This window comes from Cebus imitator, unplaced genomic scaffold (genome assembly GCF_001604975.1).
Source record: "Cebus imitator isolate Cc_AM_T3 unplaced genomic scaffold, Cebus_imitator-1.0 Scaffold23, whole genome shotgun sequence".
NCBI classification, from domain to species: Eukaryota; Metazoa; Chordata; class Mammalia; order Primates; family Cebidae; genus Cebus; species Cebus imitator.
Window position 1 is genome coordinate 2,247,753 of NW_016107338.1, and position 23,178 is coordinate 2,270,930.

At 47.4% G+C, this 23,178-nt stretch overlaps 1 protein-coding gene across 27 annotated transcripts in view; it reads right to left on the reverse strand.

Annotated features, from left to right (window-relative positions):
• DYSF (dysferlin) overlaps positions 1 to 23,178 on the reverse strand; it is a 231,859-nt gene that overhangs the window by 139,018 nt on the left and 69,663 nt on the right. For all 27 annotated transcript variants that reach the window (XM_037736130.1, XM_037736135.1, XM_037736134.1 and 24 more), the window contains 5 exons: positions 18,446 to 18,572; positions 16,411 to 16,514; positions 9,687 to 9,755; positions 9,481 to 9,524; positions 5,636 to 5,718 (listed from right to left, as the gene is read on the reverse strand). In XM_037736130.1, the coding sequence (XP_037592058.1) occupies positions 5,636 to 5,718; positions 9,481 to 9,524; positions 9,687 to 9,755; positions 16,411 to 16,514; positions 18,446 to 18,572 (427 nt within the window). The remainder of the gene's footprint in view (positions 1 to 5,635; positions 5,719 to 9,480; positions 9,525 to 9,686; positions 9,756 to 16,410; positions 16,515 to 18,445; positions 18,573 to 23,178) is intronic.

Here is a 23,178-nt window from a genome sequence, read left to right on the forward strand (position 1 = left end):
CCACAGACAACAAGCCTCCCCGAGGGGGAGGCTTGGCCGGAGCCAGGCCAGGGCCCGACCTCAGGGCCAGAGAGAGGCCCTGGCCCCAGAAAGGGACCCACCGCTGCAGGAACCGGACAGGAGAGTCCGAGAGCCAGTAAGGACAGCTCCAGTTGGATGCACGAGTTTAACTCTTTCAAGGTCACTTAGATCACGCTATTTAACTGCATATTCAAAACTGGTTAGCTGGTTGCAAGAAGATTCTCATTTATTTCCAGAACCATCTGTGATGGAAGGTGGTCCCTACTTTGAATGCCTCCCGAAGTTCGTGGGGTTGCCCGTGACCTGAGCACCATCTAGTGGCCACATAACATCTTTCTCCCCTTCCATCAACACACTCGTGGGGACAACAGAGAAAGGTGAGGGCTCACACAGAATAGAAATGAAGTCGGGTCGAGGGATGCGAACTCTCTGTGGGGCCGGGGGGCGGACGGCAGGGGTGGAAGGACTGGTGGCAGGCACAGCTGCAGCCTCATGAGATACGGCTGTCGGAAAACAGTCAGAAATGTCACACTGTGCCTCCACCAGTGTCTGCCCTGGACTGAGAGACAGGGACAGCGCCAATCAGAAAACTGAAGATGAGTTTCCTTCCATACCAAGAGTGCTGACCTGAGAGGTGACCCTCTCTGCATTACCACCCCCAAATCTCTCTACTTTCACAGAAATTACCTGAACAGCTGTTAATGAAGGGGCCACATCCCGGAACAGGTTGCTCCCACAGCAAGGAAGGGAGGGGCTGGGGCAGGAAGAGCAGGTTCTCAGTGCCTGCGAGAAGGTGGTTTCTGTGTATCCACCAGCCCTGCATCCCAGCAAGGAAATCAGAAGGCAGAGAGTAGCTATATGTGGAAGCTCAGGGAGGGCCTGGGAGCTCATTGTACAATTCTCTACTTGTGTGCATCCTTGACATTTTCCATAATTAAAAGTTGCTTTTTGTGTTGTTTTGTTTTGTTTTTTGAGACAGAGTCTCGCTCTGATGCCCAGGCTGGAGTGCACTGGCGCTATTACTGCTCACTGCAACCTCCGCCTCTTAGGTTCAAGGGATTCTCCTATCTCAGCCTCCCAGCAGCTGGGATTACAGGCGCCTGCCTCCACACTTGGCTGATTTTTTGTATTTTAGTAGAGATGGGGTTTCACCATGTTGCCCAAGCTGGTCTCGAACTCCTGAACTCAGGCAACCCACCTGCCTCCGCCTCCTAAAATACTAGGATTACAGGCGTGAGCCACTGCACCCGGCCAAAAGTTGCTCTTTAAATGTTTCAGAGAACTCAGCCAAACCAGTCTTGTCATTTCTTTCTTGCCACATGGCCTTGGAATATGTCATCACCTCTGCCTTGAACTCCTTCCTACCTACTCCTCACGTGCTGGTGGCTTCCCCTCTGGCAGCCTAAGACTCCTCCTAGAAGTCTTCCTTGACCCCACCAGGTGGAAACAGGTATCCCTTCCTCTGTTATTCTCTTTCGTTATGCACATCCTTTTCTTCCAGGGCACTTAACACAACTTATACCCACATTGTTATTTGTCTACTTGTTTGTCACCTGCCAGGACTGTAAGTTCCCTGAGGGCGAGACCAAGAATATTTTGTTCAATCCTCTGTGCGCAGCCCCTGGCACAGGCAAATGCTCAATAAACATCTCCTAAAAGAATGAAGTGAATGAAGAACAATGTCAGGTATATGCCTCTGATAGCTGCCTATATTTATGGAAGGACATGAGGACATCAAGCAGCTGGACTCTAAGCTAACAATGTCTTGCTTAAAAATCATGTAACATTTGGGAGGCCGAGGCGGGTGGATCACCTGAGGTCAAGAGTTCAAGACCAGCCTGACCAACATGGTGAAAACCCATCTCTACTAAAAGCACAAAAAATGTGCCAGGTGTGGTGGCGCGCACCTGTAATCCTGGCTATTTGGGAGGCTGAAGCAGAGAGTCACTTGAATCTAGGAGGCAGAGGTTGCAGTGAGCCAAAATCACGCCACAGCATTCCAGCCTGGGTGAAAAGAACAAGACTCCAACTCAAAAAAAAAAAAAAAAGAGTAACTTTTTTTAAGATGGTATCCTCTCCAGTCTCCTCTTCTAGAAGAAGAAGAACTAGAAATTCTCCTAGAGATCTAAACTCTGGAGACAATCACCAACTTCAAGAGCAGTGGATAGAGTCGGCCAGAAACTGGGCACGTTAACCTGTCCTCCAGCTAAAGGTCCGAGGAGATGGACGGGCAGAGAGAGACCCACACGCCGTGTCTGTGGGAGACACCAACACTAAACAGAGCTTGCGGGAAACTGAGTAAAGCAGAGAGAGGGCAGAGAGCCAACCAGGATATGGAAACCACATCCGTAAGATTCAGGAAAGCATTCATCTGCATATCGCAGAAAATGATTTGGAATCCTCAGTAGAGTACAAGAAGATGTACCTTTTGTGGAACAAGGGAGAACTTCCGGGAGAACAGACAAGGAGCAAAGAAGTAAAGGAAAATATAAAAGGAGTGACGGGGAAAAAGAAGGGTTGACAAAAAAACTACAAATGTAACAGTCCATTTTAAACCACATATGAAGCAGGAAAAGGCAGAATTGGTACAGAAAAATATCAGATTAGCAACATAGAAAGCCCATCTTAATGACAATAAACAGCAAATGTTGTTTTAGGGTTATTGTGTACCAGACACTATAAGAACCTTACCTTCATAATTTCAGGATTTTTACAACCACCTTATGAGGGCTGGGACTTGTAAGAGCCCTGTTTTACGGAAACTGGAGCAACTCAGTTACAAAGAAGCAGAGCCAAGAGCATTTGAACCCAAGGTGGCCGGTTGAGAGCTGGAGCTCTCCCCCACTCTGCCTTCAGCTGTCCATGGCATAATGTCAGAATCTTTTAAAAACATTCCTCAACTCAGATTTAAGAATTCATCATGTCTCAGACAAAATTCAATGGAAAGTGTCCTGTACCAAGATAGATCAAAATAATTTTCTAAACTATAAGAAAAAAAATTCCTATGAGCAACATCTAGTCAGGAAAAAAATAGACTATGAAAGAATCAAATCAGACTGCTCTCAGAAAATACACTAAAATCCAAATAGATCAAATATTTAAATGTAAAAAAATTAATAGAATTAAATATAACCTTAGGGTCTGCTGAAACTTAAGGTTTGAACATGACATATAAGGCAGAGACAATACTTTCATTATTTAAATAAGAAATGTTTAAACACAAGCAGCCAGAAAGTTCAAGAAGAAAACAATAAAATAAGTCTAAAGAGAGTTAAAGAGTGCAAAGATTAAAAGTCCAACAAAGTTTTAAAATAAATTTCTAACCAGGCTAATCAAGAAAAAAAGAAAAACTCAAATACATTGCATTAGAAATAAGAAAAAAGGAAAACACCACAGGTAGAGATAATGATTTAAATTATCAAAATTTGCTCTGTACAACACCATGGAAATAAATTAGACCTCAATGTAATGGATGCTTTTCTAGGAAAATACAAATTATCAAAATTGACTAGAGTAAAAGCAACAGACTAAAAATAATAATCATCACAGGAGAAATTGAAAAGTTTTTAAAGAGCTATTACTATACCCACTCAAAAAGGGCACCCAGCCCAAATGGTTTTATGGGTGAATTATTTCAAACCCTCAAAAGACTGTGTTCTTATGTTATATAAACTGTTCCAGATGTTAGAGAAGACTTTAAATCTTTACAATTAATTTTACAGAGCCAGCATAACGCAGATATCAAAACCAAAGAAATAATAAGCAGACATACCAATTGAAGATAATAGACAAACAGGCCCAAGAACACATTTAGGAATTTAGTAGGTGATAAAGGCAGCATTTCACAATATAGGGAAAAGATTACTCAAAATACGGTGTTTGTATCACCAAAGAACAATTTTTAAAAAAGTAGTATTAGATCCCTGCCTTATTCCCTAAGGAAAAAGCTAACAGATTTGGCTACATAAAAATTCTAAATTGCTATAGGTCAAAAACTATTAATTGGTAAAATAAAGCCAACAAGAATTATTCACTACATACATGACAGAGGAAAAGTTAATATCCATATATATATACAGAACTCTTACAAAACTATGAGAAAAAGATAAATATCCCCTTATATGGACCAGGAACTTAAATAGGACATTTATAATAGAATAAATAAAAATTATATAAACATATGTTATATATAAATATAATTATTCAAATACTTTCAAGTTTACATCGGTCAACTTCATCAGCTATCAATAAAATGAAAATTAAGGCAACAATGAAATACCATTTCCACCTATCAAATTAACAAAGTTCTTTTATATTATTATTATTTTACCCTGTGTTGGGAAGGTCTAGCAAAATAAGCTTAGGGCCATGATGTGAGTATAAAGTAGTTCAGCCTTTTCTGAAGGGCAATTTTGATATATAGCAAAAGCCTTAACAATGTTGAAATCCTTTCACACAGCAATTCCAATTGTAGGTATTTACCCAAAAGGAAACTCATGACTTGTATGAATATTCAACTACAGAAATATTCATTGCCAATTTAGTTGCTTTTAATGTGGAAACATTTGAAAACACCTACATATTCATTATTAACTAGTTAAGGTGGATCATGATACATTCACACAATGGAATATGTGTATTCATTTAAAATTGTATTATAGAAGAACATTTAATAACATGAAAAGATATCCATGTTGTATTTTCAAGTGTCAAAAAGCAATTTTCAAAATAATTTGTTCTAATGTATATATACACATATCCATGTATTATATATACACACCTTACATGCATGAACAGATATATACATATATACCTACATACATATATACAGAAAGGTCTCAGAGTGCTAACAGTTCTTGTCTGGAGGGGTGGAATTATGGGTAATTTTAGGTAAATTTTGTATTCTTCTTTCAGATTGTTTCTTTATTTAAAATTTTATGACCAGGTGCAGTGGCTCACACCTGTAATCCTAGCACTTTGGGAGGCCGAGATGGGTGGATCACCTGAGGTCAGGAGTTCAAGACCAGCTTAGCCAACCTGGCAAAAGCCCGTCTCTACTAAAAATACCAAAAAAAAAGTTAGCCGGGCGTGGTGGTGCACACCTGTAATCCCAGCTGCTTGGGAGGCTGAGGCAAGAGAATCACTTGAACTGGGGAGGTGGAAATTGCAGTGAGCTGAGATTGTGCCACTGCACTCCAGCCTGCATGATGGGAGCGAGACTCCATCTCAAAAAAAAAAAAAATTTACAAAATGATGATCAGTTACTTTTTTAATAGACCAATGAGAGCTCTTTCAATAGCTGTTGAAACTGCTAGAGCATAGCCAGCCAATGCAGAACCTAATGGATGGCCTGGCTGCCAGCCAATATTATCTGCAGGAGGGAATTATCCCCTTTGTACCTTTCGGTGGCATATCCCACAATCCAAGTGTAGAGAACCCTAAACGTCTGCAAGACATCGCTTTCATTGCCAGAGCCCTTCTCAGTGGAAAATGGGCAACAAAGGCCTTATAATCTCCCCTTTTCTGCAAACTCTCAAAACTAGAGGTGTAAGCTGGATAGGTAGGACAGGGGAGAGCACAGGGGGCCAAAGGGCAGAACAAAGGAGGAACATACCTTCTATTTCTCCTCCAGGAGCAGAGATTTTCGACATACTCAGGTAGGTGGTGGCCACGATGTCGTTGTGAGTGAGGCGGTCCCTGGAACAAGGGAGCAGAGGGGGCCTGAACACAGGAAAGGAACTGCAGGCCACAGCCCACCCAGGAAGGGTGCCGCCTCAGTGACATAATGGGACGGGGTAGGGGAGGCTCCTGGTCTTTACTTTGGTATGTCACTGAGGCCTGGTAATCCGAGGGATGATGAGTCTGCACAGAAGGCTTGACCAAGACTCTCCAAGAGGGAACTAGTTCATCTCACCAACCACCAGCATCCCATTAGCCACCCAAGCCTGGGACGCCAGCCTGGATCTCTGTAGACACATCTGCAGGCTGACAGGGAGAAGGCCAGAGGCAAGGAGGCAGGGCCAGGAACTGGGGAGACTGCTCAGGGAGCCAGATTCCCAGACCCAGCAAGAGCTGAGAGGCTCCAGGAGCTAAAGAAATGTTCAGATTAAGGAGAAAACTAGGTGACCAGGAAGAAACTATCTCCAAGGCCACAGTCTCACAGTAGCTAATGGTAATACATAATTCCTTTTTGTATCTGACTTTGTATGTAACGGAGCAGTTTTAGCCTTTATCACTCAGGAGGCTCACACAGCCTTGAGAAATAGGCACTTTTTTTATTATCTCTGCTGCACCAGTGAGAAAACTGAGGCTCAAAGCCACGTAGGTACTTGCCCAAGGGGAGGGAGGGCAAGACCAGGACGGAAGCCCTGGCGTCCTGATTCCTGGTCCAGTGCTCCTGCACGGCACAGGGCCTGCTTCCAGGGGGACGCTTCTCAGCTCCCCAACCAGTGTAGGGGACAGTGGGTAGGAGCTCAAGGAGGCTAACTGATCGATTCACCTATTAGCCAACTACATCCTGTGCAGACCCTCCCTCTGAATCCCACTCCTGCCTCCCTTGATAATAATAAGCAGTAATAGCTAACATTTATTGAGCACCTACTAAGAGCCAAACACTGTGCTAAAACCATCAAGTGACTTAACCCGCTTAATCTCACATCAGCACTATCAGATAGGTACAATTAGCACCAAATTCAGATGAGAAAGCTGAGGCTGAGAAGGTTAAATAATTTGCCAAGATGGCAAAGCTGGGATTTGAGGCCAGACATGCTGACGTGAAAACCAGAGCCTTGATTCCAGCCACCTGCTGCTTCCCAGGTAGGCTAGACCTGGGGTCAAAACCACTAGGTCGAGAACCCCTGCAACAAAGAATATTCTAGCTCCAAATGCAAATGGTGCAGAGGCTAAGAGACACTGGGCTGGGCAGGACCCATCTCCTTCAGGAAGTTTCTCCTGTGTATTCTCCGCTTCTTCTTGGTGCTCCTGCTGTGAGTCATTTAGCCATGTGCAGCTCCAGACGACACATCCCAGCCCCACCGTGAAAGGCACACCCTGGCATGGTGCTTTGATTTTTCTTTGAAATCCTAACCTTGTGAGGTACCCTAATCTCTGCCCAATCTCTGCTGTTCCTTCCTTCCTCTTTGTATTTCCCAGGGAGGTGACTAAGCTTTGATTTTAAAGTTTTCCATCACCGGCGCTACATTAGAAAGAATGAATTGTCAGCACAGATCATCATGTTTCCAGGTGAATGATGTTAATAAGAACTGCGAAGCCGATCACGGTGGCTGATGCCTGTAATCCCAGCACTTTGGAAGGCCAAGGAATTCAAGACCTTCCTGGCCAACATGGTGGAACCCCGTTTCCATTACAAATATGCAAATTAGCCAGGCATGGTGGTGTGCGCCTGTAATTTCTGCTAGTCAGGAGGCTGAGGCAGGAGAATCATCTGAACACGGGAAGCAGAGGTTGCAGTGAGCCAAGATCGAGCCATTGCACTCCAGCCTGGGCGACAAGAGCAAAACTCCATCAAAAAAAAAAAAAAAAAAAAAAAAAAGAACTGAAAAGTAAAAATTTCCTGGAATATTTTACAATGAGATTAACACCAGATGACTGACAGCTGATGGGATTTGTACACTGTCTTCATGGCCAAACCCTAGAAAAGACCAGCACTTGAAAAGGAATTGGACTTCTGACCTCTGGCCTTCCCTGAATTGAGAGAGGAGGTAAGGAGGGTGGGAGGAGAGAGATTTTGCTTTATGGAGGTAGGGGGTGGTTTGGGGTTTTTTTCTGTTTGGTTTTTTAATGAAAAAGGAATTTCTGAAGAATTAAATGGAAGATTAAGTTACAGAGAAAAGGCCATATGGACTATATCCTATTTCCAGGATTCAGGTAATAACAAGAGCTTATCTGCATTTTCTGGGAAGAAAGCACTCTTCTGGAGAGGAACTTGAAGCAGCAGAATGCTTTCTGGCCAAGAGTTGGGTTTTGGGGCTTGGGGTTGCTTTTGGAAAATACAGCAAGTCTGAAAATAGACTCACAATAAAAATGCCACTTCAACCCAAACCAGAGATGCAACCGCCAGATTCTGTAATGTGTTTGGATTGTACAGTACGCTGATGCCTTTGACACAGCTCACCCGGACTCAGGCCAGACACATCCACAACAGAGGAGAGAGCCGCACCCACACATGTCCACATGCGCAAACACGCGAGGACACGCACAGCTCATCGCGCGCAGTCGGAGCGCACATATGGAGAGCTGAGATGAAGAGATCATTCTGGGATGTAAAGTACATCCTTCCTCCAAACCGCTTCCCCGCGGTACATACCCGTGGTCACTGCCCTCGAAGCCTCTCCCTCACAGGCCCTGCTGGCGGCCCTCTTTCCTCTCTAATTCTCACAAGCTGTTTTCTTTAGGCCTGGGGAACTGGCACACAGCTTAATGGCTCTGTGGCCTGGGGGTTTTTCCCTAGTCTTTCATTATCCTCCTGGTTGGGGGTGTCAAAGGCATGAGACCAAAGGAGAACACGCTGGGGAACCACACAGCCAAGACTTCTTGGGGGCAAAGAAAGGACAACTCTCTCTTTTTGGGAAGCCCAGAGCCCTGAGATCACACATGTGGACCCCGAATGTTCCCCTCCAGCGTGAGAGAGCTCCCCTCAACTAGCAGGAGGTGGCATGGGCTCGTGGTTAAGAACACAGGCTTTGGAAACAGCAGGCTTGGGTTCAAGCCTGGCCTCAGCTACTTTCCAACTAGCTGTCAGCTCAGGCAGGTCACTCAATCTTTCCCAACCTGCTTCTCATCTGTGAATTATGTCGGTGAGTTGATGGTCAGATGAGACGACTCGTGTAGGGTGCTTGCTGGGAACCGGGTCTGGTGTATAGTAGGTGCTCAACAAGTATGGATGCTGTGATCTTTCTAAGATGCCCGCAGGCTGCTGTCCTCACCTGCTGCACAGCTGCCATGGTGTCCACTGCTCAGGCAATCTGGTCCACTCCTCCAGCCTGGGGACGCCACCTCTTCATCCCACCACCCCAGGTGGGGACTGCAGCCCATCCTCCCCGAAGCTCTGCTCTTTCCAGCCCCTCGCCTTGGTTTGTGAGCCTCTCCTCACTGGAATGTCCTCATCCTGAGCTTAGCAAAACCCCACTCCTCCTGCTGGGCTATCACCTGCCCCATCTCCTCCAGGAAGCTTCCCAGCTCCTCCTGCCCTCAGAGATGATTCCTCACAGCCAATCCCAGCTGGTCCTCCTTATCTGCCTACCTCCCGGCAAGCAGGTGTGAGTAAGCTTCCCAGGAACTGCCCACGTCCTCTCCATCCCTGGCTACCCCCAGGGGATATTACCTCTCCTGAAACTCCTCCCTCACACTCTCGCTACCAGTCACTAGCCGAATGGAACTGAAGGACCCAGTGCCCCCTCAGGACAGCCCGCACTAAAGACTCCACGACTCAGAACTCACCAGTCTATGACTCGAATCCTCATTTTTTCGCACATGGAGGGAAACTGAGGAGGGAATAAAGCCTTGTTGAGAGAAGAGTCCTTTTGAAGAAATAACAGCCCCTCCCCACCCCTAGCCAGCAGATGCTGGGGAGGCAGGAGCCCTGAACCTTCTGAAGCCCAGAGCCCCAGGAGCCTCCTTGGGTGTGCAGGGGGCGGGGGACTCACCATGGCAGGCAGCGTGATGTTCTGGTTCCACTGAGGGTTGGCCGTCTTCTCCAAGATCTTGCTGCAGAGCTAGAAGTCACAGGGAGGGAACAAGTGGACCGAGCTCCATGGGAACTCTGGGGTCCCCACGGGGCCTCCATGCCAGGCAGTGGCCATTCTCTGCCATGCTGGCTGCCCTTAGGGCTAGGTGTAAGACCCTGGGGTTGGGGCCTAGTGCAGGGGGCTCAGACACAGGGAATCTTTGCAGAGAGGAAGCTCAATGGAAGGTCAGACCCAGAGCTGGGGAGTGGGTAGGGTGGGATGGGTTGCCTGAATGCCACAGCCCTTCTACCCTTAACTCACACCTCTGGCTGAAAATCCCCCTCCATACTTCCCATTATGGCCATGACCCAAAATGTGGGAGCCCTGAGTCCAGTCCAGACTGGCTTTCCCAGAGGCCTTTATGGCCCAGGGGGCTCTTTTGACAACGAGCCCAGATCATTCACCATGTAGGAAGACTGTGAGCACTAGGAGATCAGAGATGGGCGAGGGGAGCCATGCACAGATGTTGGAGAGTGAAAGAAAATTCAGTGAAGATAGAAACCCTATAAGCCACAGTCTGCCTCCGACCAGCACTGCCCTAAGGACCAGGCTTTCCACAAATAAGAAACCTCAAAGGTGTGGAAACCAGATCCAAATGAGCAGCTCATGGGCCGGCCCTGGCCTTGGAGTCCATGGGGAACACCAGGCGCCTTAGACAATCCCAGGGCATTCTGTACCCACACACAGGGGCAGCATGTAAAGACTCAGTTGCAGATACACGGACCCTGGTCAATTTCCATGTTCTACACATGAAAATAATGAGCAGCCTTTTCAGAGCATTTACCATGGTAAGCTCTGCAATGTGCTAAGTATTTTATGTGCATTATCTCATTTAATGTGCATGTGTCTTAAATCAGAGACTTCAGGACCCCAGGGGTGAGGATGATGTCTCCATTCCTGGTCCACTCAGCGCTGGCCCCTGCCCCCACCTTCCCCCACCTCCCTGTAAAAAAGAGCCCCAGACAAAGGCCACACAGGGCTGGGTGCAGGGCTGAGTGCCGGGATTTGGCCCTTGTGTTAGCAAAGAGGGGAGGAGGGAAAGAAGAGAGACCAACGATCCAATCCAATGGAAGAGAGAGCAAAGAGTGGCAGAGACAGTTCACAGAACGAAGACGCAAGGCCTCCAGTCACATGAAAAGATGCTTCATCCCACTCATCAATAAACACAAAGAAAACCAACAAAATACCTTTTCTCACCCATCAGATTCATGCACATCTCTAAAGTCTGACAGACCACTCTTGGCAAGGCTATGGGAAAACTGCCTGCTCATGTTTTGCTGGTGAGAAAACAAAATAGTTTGCCCCCTCCAGAGGACAATTGGCCACTATCTATTGTAATTTCAAATGCATAATGTAATTTCAACTGACCTATCAGTTCTACCTCTAAACACCTATCCTACAGAAAAACTTGCACATGTGAGGAATGGCATATGTGTGAGCCTATCCACTGCAGCGTGGCTTGAACTCATAAGGACTTGGAACAACCCATGTGTCCTCCAATGGAGAACAGGTTAAATCAAGCATGGCCCATCCACGCAATGGAGTACTAGGCAGCTCTCAAACAGAATGAGGATGGCTCTAGGTAGTGACATGAAACAATCTCCAAGTTATAAGTGAAAAAAGCAAGGCACAGAGCGGTGAGTGTGATGCGCAGCCATGTGTGTTAAAAGGTAAAAGAGCAAAATCTATAGTCGGCCGGGCAAAGTGGCTCATGCCTGCTATCCTAGCACTTTGGAAGGCCGAGGCAGGTGGATCACTTGAGGTCAGAAGTTCAAGACCAGCCTGGATAGTGTGGCGAAACCCCATCTCTACTAAAAATACAAAAATTAGCTGGGAGTGGTGGCACGTGCCTATAGTACCAGCTATTTGGGAGGCTGAAGCATGAGAATCGCCTGAACCTGGGAGGTGGAGGCTGCAACGAGCCAAGATCATGCCACTGCACTCCAGCTTGGGCTACTTAAGGTGAGACTCCATTTCCAAAAAAAAAAAAAAAAAAAGAAACTATAGCCATATTTGCTTACATGTGTATCACAAAACCAGAATAATATAAAAGAAACTAATTACAGTGGTTTTCTTTGAAAAGGAAGAAATGAATGGATTGATTGATTGTCGGATGAGGTACAGAGCAAGAGGGAGATTTTTCATGATTGATTAATAGAATGACAGACAGGCAGACAGATAGATGATAGGTAGAATAAATGTATACAGTATATAGAATAAATGTACTACCTAATTCAAAAATAAGATAAACAAAATTTTAAAATAAAAGACACTTTAACAAGATCCTGCTGAGAGGCCCACCAACACCGTCCCAGGTCCCTGGAATAAGAAGGCACAGGTTGCCCCGACGCACACAAGATACATGCGGGCTGCTTCAGCCCCACCCCAGGCATCTGGGCCTCCTCCATCACAAATACTTCCACCTGGCTGCCTTCACTGGGATGGGGGTCTAGGGGCTTGAATAGCACCTGGTCCATCAGCCACACCCCAGCCAGCATCGCCTTTGGCCCCGGAGATCCCTGGCGGCCTCCCCCTTCCTGTTCCACCCACAGACACTCAGCCAGGGCCACACCGTGCTGCTGCTTCCTCTTCCTCCGCTTCTTTTTTTCTTCCTTCACCTTTTTTCTTTACCTTCCTTCACTCCCCAGTGGAGTATGATTAGCACACCCTCTCTGGAAGGCTATTTGGCCTTCTGTACCAAACACTTAAAAATAAGCCCTCTGGCTTAGCAACCCAAATTCTAAAAACTTCCCCATAGAAAATCAATCGGAGTGTGGACAAAAATTCCTGTATGCTGATGTTTGTCACAACGTTGGAAAATTGGAATTATATCATCCAAAAATAGGTTAAATGTTGTGGTATACTCATCTGACAGAATATTATGCAGCCATTAAAAAAATCATTTCAAAGACTATTTAATAACCTGAGAAAACATGAGACAACACAAGCAGTTTACCAACCTGCAAATATATAGTTAATTCTCGTTATTTATGGTAGTTACAATAACAGGGTCGTCATGAACCCTGAATTAGTGAATGCTGACTTATTACCCCAGAGGAGAAGCAGGGTTAAATTCCTGCCAGCCTCTGTCACAATGTTTTTGTCAACTGATCAATATGTCATCTTGGTTTATGTGTGTTGCCACTGAAGGACGCCTTGCTTAATAGATACTGCTGAGTTATCAGCGTTGAACTCAGCCAGCGGCACTGTGACTCATGCCTGCATGAAGCTTACCTAACACACGCACTTCCTCCGTAAAGCACATCACAGCCCTTTTGAGCTTAGGAACGCCAGACAGCACTTTAGTACAACATTTGGGGCCATTTTGAACACCAAAGTCACCAACAAGTCACAAAAATGTGAAAAACATGAGACTAAACAGGACACGTATCAAAGGACACGTATTTTTTCTGTGTCCTTTGATACATGTCCTGTGTAGTATCATGCTTTGAGACTCTCTGCCTCCCTGTTTAAACTCTCATGGAGTAAATACGTGTTCTTTGATCATGGACACACATTACTCCATGAGAGTTGGAGCAGAGAGGCAGACTCACCTTGTTCAACCTCAGCAACCAACATACATGCCGGAGACTCAAATTTTCAAGGCCCTGAAAGTGTCCACAAATCATCACAGAAGTGCCACAAGTGTTGATTTGGGGCTTGAAGATACATTTTAGTGAGTAGGCAAATTGGCAAACACAGAATCCTTGAATAATGAAAATCAACATTTTCATTACTTTTTCCCAGCAAGTGTAAGAGGGGAGGTAATGGGGTAGTGAGCGCTAAGGAGAGAAAACATCCTAGAAGGAAACACAAACCAATTGATCAGTAATTCTCTCCAGGGTGGTGCAGGGTACAGAATGTGGTTCAGTGGGAGTTTTTGCTCTTTTCCTTTTCTCTGATTTTTTTCAATTTTTTCCTGCAGTTAATGGGTTTCATTCTTGAATTCAGAAAAAAAAAAGTTATTTGAAAACCTCCTGTCCTTCCCTACAATCACCTACCTTTTCTTTCTTCCATACCATGAAGCGCACAGTCGCGCACACTCTCACACCCTCCTGCCTTAGAGACGGCCAAATCAAATATGGCTCACAGCTTGGATAATACTGCCACCAAGTGTCCATAAGAGGAAATGCAAAGAAGGCCGGCTGGGGCGGGTGCGCACACAGAACGTAACCTCAGGGCTCTTCAGCTTAGGATGTCATGAGAAAATAAGTGACATGCAAGCAGGCTAAAAGAGAGGGACAGGCAGAATGAGACACACCATAAGAGCAGCAGAGGCGGGGAGGCCACAAGAAAGTGACTCAGGGCAGAGAGGATGCAAGACCTGGCGACCACTAGAGGAGGCTGGCCAGGTTGAAACTTTCAGGAGGGAGCATTCCAGCTGCCTCCTTCTCCATAAGGTCACTCTTCAATTCCCCCCACCTCCTTCTAGAGGAAAAATGAGAGGTGCAGCTTCTTGCATGAGCCCAGGTGCCAATCTACTCTAGATAGTCCCTTGCCTTGGCCGCCTTTGTCCCTTCACCTTCCCTAGACACTTGCACCTTCCTACAGAAATCCCCAGGGCCAGGGGCATCTCAGAACAGAAGACCCAGTGAGATCAAAGGTGCTGGCAGGGACCCAGAGCAGCCAGGAGCCCAGCGTTCTGAGGCTTAGTTCCAACGAATGTGAAGGCACATTGGTCTCGGTTGTAGCCACCATTGAAATACCTTCCAGGTTGGGAATGCGAAATAAGAACAGTCTCGGGACATGAAATTCACCAAGTATCAAGTGGAAAAGTTAATCTTAGTCCTTGGAGCTAATGACCCACAAAACCATAGAGCCGCAGCTTCCTGTTTCCTTCCTGCCTTCAAGCAGCTGCCCCCGTTCCTCCTGATGCCAGGCACAGGGCATAAGACCCCAACCCTGAGCCCACACCAAAACCTGCACTCAGGTGAGGGTCTGCAGTGGGCATCTACACCTCCCTATGAATGAGTTTGAAATCTGCATTATGTTCCTGTGTACATTTTCACTGGGACTCTGGGCTAGTCTCTGAGGAGAGAGAGCCAGCTCAAAGGGGCTCCTGATGGCCACCTTCAGTATAATTCACACATCAACACAATAATGACTGATTTTAACACATAATAAAAAGTATTGAGGTCCATACTAATACTCAAAGGGGCAGGAAGGAGAAAGCTCTTCTTTACAGGAAAATATATATATATATCATCTAATCAAGAGTAAAAGAATGATAATGAGAAAATCACCACGTTGCAGTCCCAACTAAATGACTTCTTCAGACAAGAAGGTCAGTGGATGATTAGACCGTTAGGTAAGATGTGGCTGAGAAATAGGATATCTGCCAAGATATTACCCACAGATTACTTGCTAATTACCAAGTGGGAGCATTTACTTTCCTAAGGGAGCTGTCTGGAGGCACCACCTAACCCGTGTGATCAGGCGACCATCCCTGATGATGAGACAACCTGACATTATCGCCTTCTGTCGTGGTGCCATATGACATGCAGAGCATCCCCTATGCTGAGTTCTTGCCAGAAGACTTCATCTGACTCTAAGAGAATCTCTAGACCTAACTTCCAGCTTACAGGAAAGAGAGGAGCCAGAGAAACAAGTCAAACAACGGGAGGAAACAATCGAACAAATCCAGAACGAGGACACACAGCCTGGGCTGTTCACAGATTCGATGCCATGAGGTAGAAACAAGGGAATGGGGCACTGGTGTGTGGTCCTAGGAAGAGCTGACAGTGGCTAAGGGGCATGAGGCAGGGATGGGCCCTGGGGACACGTTTAAGCTCACAAGCTGGAGATGGCATGTTTGATATAGAGGGAGAAAAAAGAGGGAAGAATCAAGGCAGGTCCACATTTTCTGCCTTTGATGGTTGTATCTGGTTAAGACAGAGGCTTTTGGATATGGGGCAGGTTGGGCAGAGGAAATGACTCCCTCCAGGGCTCAGAGGAACAGCGGGCAGAGCTGTTTAGAGGCGTGTAGGGGTCTGGGGTTGAAGGGAGGGGTCAGAGAACTATGGAGCTCTCTGCAGAGAGGTGATGGCTGAAGCCTGGAAGGGCTGAGGCTGCCAGGAAAGCCTGCGGGTGTGCATAGACACTGGGGGGGTGGGCAGCCTGTGAGGAGAGAAGGGCTAGCAAGGACTGGAGCCATAGCCCGCCTCAGGGCAGGAAGGTGGGCTGCAAGGAAGAGGGGAGCATGCGAGTGACCCCTAGGGCACCCACCAGGGGGTCTTTCTCTGCCCAACTCCCAAGACATTTTTTAAATAATCATTATGTTTTATTCCCGATCTTTAAAATATAGTTTCCCTATCTTTATGTCTTCATGTCTGGTTTCCATGCTATTGCTTCATTTTCCCCCAAATGTTCCTCTACTATCCACTGTCTGATGTCCTCTCCTGGGCCGTCCATATCTATGTGTCTGTCTGGGACACCCCCAGGCAGACCTGTCCACGTTCGTGTGTGGGGCAGCCCCTGAAAGCTGGGCCTGCATGGGTGTCTCACCACCTGCCGGGAGCAGCCCCTCCTTCTGCACATGCCTGTGGTGGGGGTGCCTCGCTCTGACCTGCTCTCACCCAGCACCATCCACAGGGCACCCAGGAGTCCCCTCCCAAGAGAGCCTTCCTGCTCCCTTGCTCCTTACCATTTTCCCTGCAAAGCTGACCTCCAGAAATGGGTCCACCAAATTCTTCTTGTTACTGTCAAAGCCAAAGATCTGTTTCACGTTGTCCATCACGGCGTCGTCCACTGGGAAGAGGGACACACTAGTCACTGCCTGCCCGCCGTCTCACCTCCAAAACCCCGGCTGTCTCCAGGCAGTCCTGGGATGACCTGAGCAAGACGCTGTGGCTGCTTCTCACTCCGCCCAGGGACTCCCCAGAGGGAGGTCTGCCTCAGAGCAGCAACTCCTGAGAGCACCAGGCCACTTTGTCACCAGTCCCAGACTCATTCACTGTCCGGGCTCTGCATTCAAAGCCTTTCAGATCAAATCTACCAACTGATCCACTGCTTGACTAATTAGAAATCTACATTGCTAAGGGCAGTAAATACCCAGAAAAGGACTGACAGTTGTTTTAACAATATCCCATGATCCTTGCCTGGTTGACATTTTCCTTTAAACCTGTTAGAGCAGTGATTGATTTACCTGAGATTAACCAAGAAGTCAATTCTGTTGGTTTTTTATTTTTTTGAGAGTTTTTCATCTATGCTGACCCAAATTAATTATTTTTTAATCAGCCAGGTTATTTATGTACATAGATATAGATAGATAGATATGTGTATACACATACATATGTGTATAAAGCAAGTCATGTTTATAAACATATGAGTGGGTGGGTGGAGGGGATAAAGAGTATAAGCTAGCTAATGTCTACATGAATACAAAAGGCAACAACAATTAGCAAACATTTGTGATCCGTTTGCCCAACTATTTTGTTTTTATTTTCAAACATTGCAGAGAATTCAACACAAAGCTCTTTCACCTTAAGAAAAGCAAACATTTCTACCTCCCCATTCCACTCTTAAAGTTCACCAGCCTTACTTCTACATAGTTGCAATCAATAAGTGCAGAATATTTTTAAGCATGTGTTTTAGTACCGAATTAATTCCCATTACTTACATACAGACTTTCTTCACAATTTTGGTCCAAGTAAGCATGTACGTTTCATTTATTGACGTCAGCAGCCAGAGCAGAAACTCTCAAACAATTATCTTTATGGAAAAGTCATAACCAGGGACCCAAGTGGCAAACCTTCTCACTGACTCTGCTGTGGACAGTGGCTTTGTTATGGTAATGTATGCTCAAAAACAGTGGCTCACAGCTGGGCCTCATGACAGAACCACCTGGGGAGCCTTTAAACCCTAACAGTGCTGAGCCCTGCCCTAACTCAAGTCAATCTAAAATGCTGGCAGTGAGCGCCCGGCATCTGGACCATTTTGAAGGTAATTCTAATATCAGCCCAGGTTGATGCCCAGAGCTCTAGGATAGTCAGTATAATTCCCCAGCATTTACTAAACACACAGATGAATCTAGCCCTGGGCCAGCCACTGTGAGAAACCAGGCAGTGGCCACATTGGGCTTCCTGGGAGGAAGAGGAAATGGATATAAGTCGGGTGACCCACTGTCCCAGTTTGCTGGAGACCACAGGGTTTCCTGGAACAGGCACTTTCAGTACTAACCCCACCAGGACAGTCCCAGGCAAGCTAGGATGGTGGGTCACCTTGCAGATCTGTGTTTTTCATCAGTGAAGACAGTGGGCCCCGGGAGTCCTTCATGCAAACCCTTCCAGCATTAGAGCAACTGCTCCCCAGCCCGGCTCTGCAGACTTGCAGGACGGGCTTCCTCGTAGAGGGAGAGAAAATCAGGGAGAGCTAGTCCTAAGGGCAGAATAGAGTCCAGGTGATGCTGACTCCTCAATGAGAACTGAGAAAATGGGTCCACAGGTAGCCAGACCAGGCCCAGAGGACACTGGAATGGAGCAAGAGGCAGCTATTACTCTCAAGAGTTCTTGAATCTTTGTAACTCCACCAGCACTGATGACTTTTCATTAAATTCTGATATTTTCCTGGACGCTTCTCCATCCTCCAGGGAGCTGACCCCGCCCACCATCGCCCACCCTCACCAGCCCTGTGCCTCCAGCCTTCTGCAGACCTCCCACCCCAGGGTGTGCCCCACGCACTCTGCGGCAAGTCCTCGGCCCGGAAGACCTTCAGGCAGAAGTGGGCTCCTCGCAGGGCCACGCCTGTGGGCCGGAGCAGGTTGCTTTCAATGTCCTCCTTGTCTTCAGAGGGGTCTTTTCTCTCCAGCTACAAAGCAAACCAAATATGATTCCTTCACATGCTCCTGAGCACAAGGTTTTACTTTCCTTTTCTAAGAGTTCCACCTTCACATCGATACTGCATTCTGAAATAAAGCAGACTGTGCTCCGCAACTTAGGACCACGTGGTCTCAGGCAAGGTTCTTCACCTGAGCCTCACCTTTCTCTTGGGCACAGTGGAGACCATGACACCGACTTCCCAGGACTGTGCGAGGAACATCTCCAATAATGATGTAAATGCATGTGGCACACGGCAGGCATTCCACCAACCTTAGTCTTCCCGCTCTCCCCTGCCTCGCAGTTAAAATACAGTATAATAGTGACTGAAAATATAGTTCCGTAGTGAGCTGCCACTCTAGCTTCAATAACATGCATGTGTCAATCCACCCAGCCAGTAGTTACTGAGTGACTATTCGATGTCAGTTTGGTGCTAAAGGGTAGTGAATATGGCAGGGAATGAAGGGAAGACGTGAATAAGTGCCCTGTTCCCATGGAGCTGACGATCTTGAAGGAAAAACAGACTTTCAGTGAATGAATCCAATCACATGTCCTGTATCTTGTGGTTGGAACAGTAATAACAAAAGTCATATCCCACATGTATTGATGTGCATGCAGTCTCTCATTTAATCCTCATAGCACCCGCCTTGAGTGGGTCTCAAACTTGGCTGCATATTAGAAACATCTGGAAGGGCCGGGCGCGGTAGCTCATGCCTGTAATCCCAGCACCCTGGGAGGCCAAGGAAGGCGGATCACCTGAGGTCAGGTGTTTGAGACCAACTTGCTAACATGGGGAAACCCTATCTCTACCAAATAATACAAAAATTAGCTAGGCATGGTGGTGTGCACCTGTAGTCCCAGCTACTCAGAAGCTTAGGTGGGAGAATTGCTTGAATCTGGGAGGCAGAGGTTGCAGTGAGCCAAGATCACACCACCGCACTCCAGCCTGGGCAACAGAGTGAGACCTCCATTAAAAAAAAGAAAAAAGAAAGAAAAAGAAAAGAAAGAAAGAAAGGACACACCTGGGGAGCCCAGGTTCATACCCTAGACCAATTAAAACAGAATTTCTGGGAGAGAGTGCCCATGGGGCAGTGGTTTTAAAGCTTCCCAGATCATTCCAATTGGCAAAGGAGGCTGAGAATCAGCATCTTCTAGACCACTGCTGTGCATTCCAATTAAAATGCAGGTTCTAGTTCAGCAGGTGTGAGGTGAGGCCCAAGATCCTGCATTTCAACAAGTGTCCAAGTGATGCCCATGCTGCTGGCCCACAGACGACACTCTGGGTATAAGGTCCTAGACTGCGCACACTTTACAGATAAGAAAGCTGAGGTTTAACACAGGCTGGAAGCAGAACCCATGTGGTTGGAGAGCACAGAGCCAGGGGGCTGGTAACTATACTGGCTGGGGGTGGGGGAGTGGGTCAGAAAGGCTTCCCAGCTTAACACTTGGACAACGAGCACCAGGTGGAGGCATCCAGACAAGGAGGCGACTCTTGCAGAGCCCCTTGCACGAGGGGAAGTTGGCAGCTGGCGGAACAGACGAAATATCTGGTGGCTACTCTTGGTCTAGTGAGCAGTGAAGGGACAGGAGAATAGCAAGGTCAGGCTGTGCCCAGCAGCCAACTCCTTGGACAACTGCCTGGACTAGCCTCACCCCACTTCGCACTCAATCACACTTGACATGTGGAAACCTTCAGAATCCCTGCAGCAAAATGCTCAATCACAGAAAGCCCATATCACAGAAGTGCCCAAAGGGATGCATTCTGTGTTTATTCTCCTCAGCTCATATCAGAAGAAAACAATCATCTTTCAAGCGTCCATAAAAGTGTCTATTCCCCTAGACAATAAGCACTGATTGAGCACCTACTGTGTACAAGACCTGCCCTACTAGGCAAGAGAGAAGATAAAAGATATCATATTTGCTATATTGTCCCCATCATCAAGAAACTGAATCTCAGTGATGAAGACAGACACATAAGCTGATTAGACAACCAAAGGGCTGGGTGGTGCCCCAAGGAAAGACTAATACATTTTCCTGGAGGACGGGGCAAGCTTCAGGGAGGAAGCAGCATCTGAACTGGGTCTGGAAGAACCAATTGGCTCTTGGTAGGCAGAGAGGGAAGGCATTCCAGCAGGGGAAAAGGCTGAAGAGGGATGGAAGAGACTTCTGGAAAGTCACAGCATCTGGTGTGGCCACAACACGGGGCCCATGAAGACGCATAATGGCAAGTGGGACTGGGAAATTAGGCTGAGGAAATGTCAGGGGCCTTAAATGTCATGCTAAGGATTTTGAATTCTATCCTAAATGCAATGGGAAGTCGCTGGACGTTTTGTAAGTGGAATCGCGCATAATTCTACCTGGGTTGAAAAGTGATGACTGGTGATAAGGTAGGGATAGTGGAGAAGTGTAACGTAAGAGGTTAGGAGACCTCAGAGGACACTTAGGAGGGAGTGGCAGAAACTGCTAGTTGTTCCCCCAAATCCAGTCTTTTCTGCCTCCTCTAACGAACCCTCAATTTTTAGCGGACAGTAACAGGATGGACTTTATTTCCAGGGTCCCTGGTAGTTAGATGTGACCCTGTGACTAGGTTCTGGTCAATGGAACCTGAGCATAAATGTGTACAACTTGTGGGCCATGCCTTTGAAGGAAGAGATGTGGTCTCCTTTCCTCCCATTTCCCTGGCTGAAATACAGACATGGTGATGGGAACCGGAGCAACCTTCTTGGGCCATGTGATGGAGGCTGCAGGAAGATCACAGGGGAGGGAAGACCAGGAGCCTGGGTCTCTGCAGAAGCCTGGGTCTGTGCCAGCTCTGGACTGTGGGGCTCACGACAGAGAAATAAACATCTGTCCTCTTGAACGCCTATTATTTGGGGCATCTTTTTACATCAGCTAAACCTATATTGTAATTCACGCAGAGACCCAAGTGAGAGAGAGTGGGAGACTGGCCTCAAACTCTGGTCTTGGGATGGGAAAAAGAAGGAGCGTTGTTGGTGAGATTTTCACACCAACAAGACCGGCCAACTGCTTGCACGGGGACTCAGGGGTAAAGAATAGAACTCTGGTCTCTGGTTTGGGGGACTAAGTGGATAACCATGCCATTTCCTAAGATGTCACCTAATACAGGATGGGGAACAGGTGTGGGGAGTGGGCAGCAAACCATACCAGGCTTTGCTACAATAAGTTAGAGGGCCCTAAGGGATGTGTTAATGTGGCCTGATGACAAGGCAACTGAAACTGAGCATCTGGAGCTCAGAAGATCCAGGCTGGAGAAGAGCAAGGTATAAGTTTTAGGTGGTGTCTGAAAGAGACGGACTCCTCAACAGTGAGAGGCAGATACAGCAAATGAACAGGGACAGGGACTGAACTGCAACATTGAATTCAAAGAACCTGCTTGAAAAGGAGCAGGGAGAATCGGGGGAGTCGTGAATGCTAAGTGGGGAGACAGTTTCAGGCAGGGCGTGGGCTCCAGAATCGAGTGCCGTGGCGCAGTGGCGCAGACTAATGACAGAGGAGAGCTCCCAAGCTCTGGTAATGAGTGACCTGACACCAGTGGTTGGGGGAGAGGAGGTGGTGGGATTCCTGCTGAAGAGAAGAAGGAATGAGCAGCTGGTGAGGGAGTGGAGAAAAGGGGACGCGGTGCACCCTTTCAAGAAGCTGGTGATGACCAGCAGTAGGAGAAAGGGAAAATAGTAGTGGAGAGGAGGGGTGGGGAGAAATGGGCCAAGGAAGGGGTGTTTTCGGATTGGGGAACGTTGAGCCCGGTGAAGATCACGGAGCGGGACTCAGGGGAGACAAGTGGGGGAAGAGATCAGACAGAGGAGGCTAAAGACGACAGTGGAAGATGTGAGGTCACCACCAAGGAGGTGGAGGGATGATGGAGCGGGAGGAGCGGAGGAAGGGAGGGAAGGCAGATGAAGATGGGGGCGACTTTAGGACCACGGGAGCTCCCAGAGCTCTCACCACTCACCACTGTGCAGCTCTGCCTCTCCAAGGGAAGCTGAGGTTGGAGCTTAGGAAACCTGAGAAAGTCTGGACACAGCCAGGAGAGATCAGGAGTAAGGAGATGAGGAGACTGAGATAAGGCGTAAACTACACCCGAGAAAAAAGAAGAGGCGGACAGCACCCGGGGCCCAGCTGAGTGGAGAGAGAGAAACCCATGGTCATCCAAGCAGCACGTCCAGGTAACCAAGGAGCCAGGGTGCAGTAAGGATAGGGGGGACACGAGGCATGGCAGGAGACCCCAGGGGCCCAGTCCACCCCTTCCTCCCCGCACAGTGCCATCAGCCATGTTCAGGATGCCCTGGTACCTCACCCCTGACCTTGACCTCACCCCTGACCTTCAGCACTCCTGGCTTGCTCCCACCCAACACGTCCACCACCCACCTGCCTCTCTTCTGCTCTGCGCTACTGAGCACCACGAGGCAAGTGGTCCACTACAAACAAAGCGTCCAACCCGGAGTGGCCGCTCTCATGCAGAACCCTTTCATTAAATCTAACCCCTCATTTCTTTCCCACAATGGTGATCCCAAACCTTTCCTCCTCTTCTCAGACATACAAAGATGCTGATCCCTCCCCTGCTCCCAATACTTTTCTCA